Here is a 477-nt window from a genome sequence, read left to right as displayed (position 1 = left end):
GCACTCCCGCCCCACGCCGGCCCGGCCGTTCTCTGCTTCCTCCCTCCTGCACTTCGCAGCCGTGCCAGCCTGGGCTTTTTTTGGGGGAAAGTGTACCTACATTTCAGCAGAGAGACGTGGTGTTGCTGTTAGCAGGAGGAATTGCCTCCCCTTCCCTAAGGTGGCTGGATTCGTGCTAGGCAGGTTTCACCCTTCCCGAGCTAAAATTTAGGCTGGAATGTGGCACGTGGATGCTTTTGGCCATCTGCCCAAGTGGCTGGAATGCCCCTGACCCCCATTTGATAGAAGATCTGGAGGAAGGGGTGGCACGGCCAGATGTTGGGGAGCAAAGAATCTCTGCAGGGCTTCATGGATCAGCCTTAGGGAAGCCAAATGTCTGAGACTTGTGGGGTTTTTTTTTTGCAGGCTATGAGCACCAGCAGGAGAAGGAGAAGCTGGAGCGGGAGGTGTCCCTGCTGCGCAGCGCCAACGAGGACC

The 477-nt window shown here is 57.2% G+C and overlaps 1 protein-coding gene across 1 annotated transcript in view; it reads left to right on the top strand.

Moving 5' to 3' along the window:
- The window catches only part of AMOTL2 (angiomotin like 2), an 8,002-nt gene that overhangs the window by 4,981 nt on the left and 2,544 nt on the right, over positions 1–477 (top strand). Inside the window, exon 5 of the mRNA XM_017729387.1 lies at positions 406–476. Within this exon, the coding sequence (XP_017584876.1) occupies positions 406–476 (71 nt within the window). The remainder of the gene's footprint in view (positions 1–405; position 477) is intronic.

Source organism: Corvus brachyrhynchos, unplaced genomic scaffold, assembly GCF_000691975.1.
Source record: "Corvus brachyrhynchos isolate BGI_N302 unplaced genomic scaffold, ASM69197v1 scaffold63, whole genome shotgun sequence".
Lineage (NCBI taxonomy): Eukaryota > Metazoa > Chordata > Aves > Passeriformes > Corvidae > Corvus > Corvus brachyrhynchos.
The sequence above is the reverse complement of the archived record's forward strand: the minus strand, read 5'-3'. Positions and strand labels throughout refer to the sequence as shown.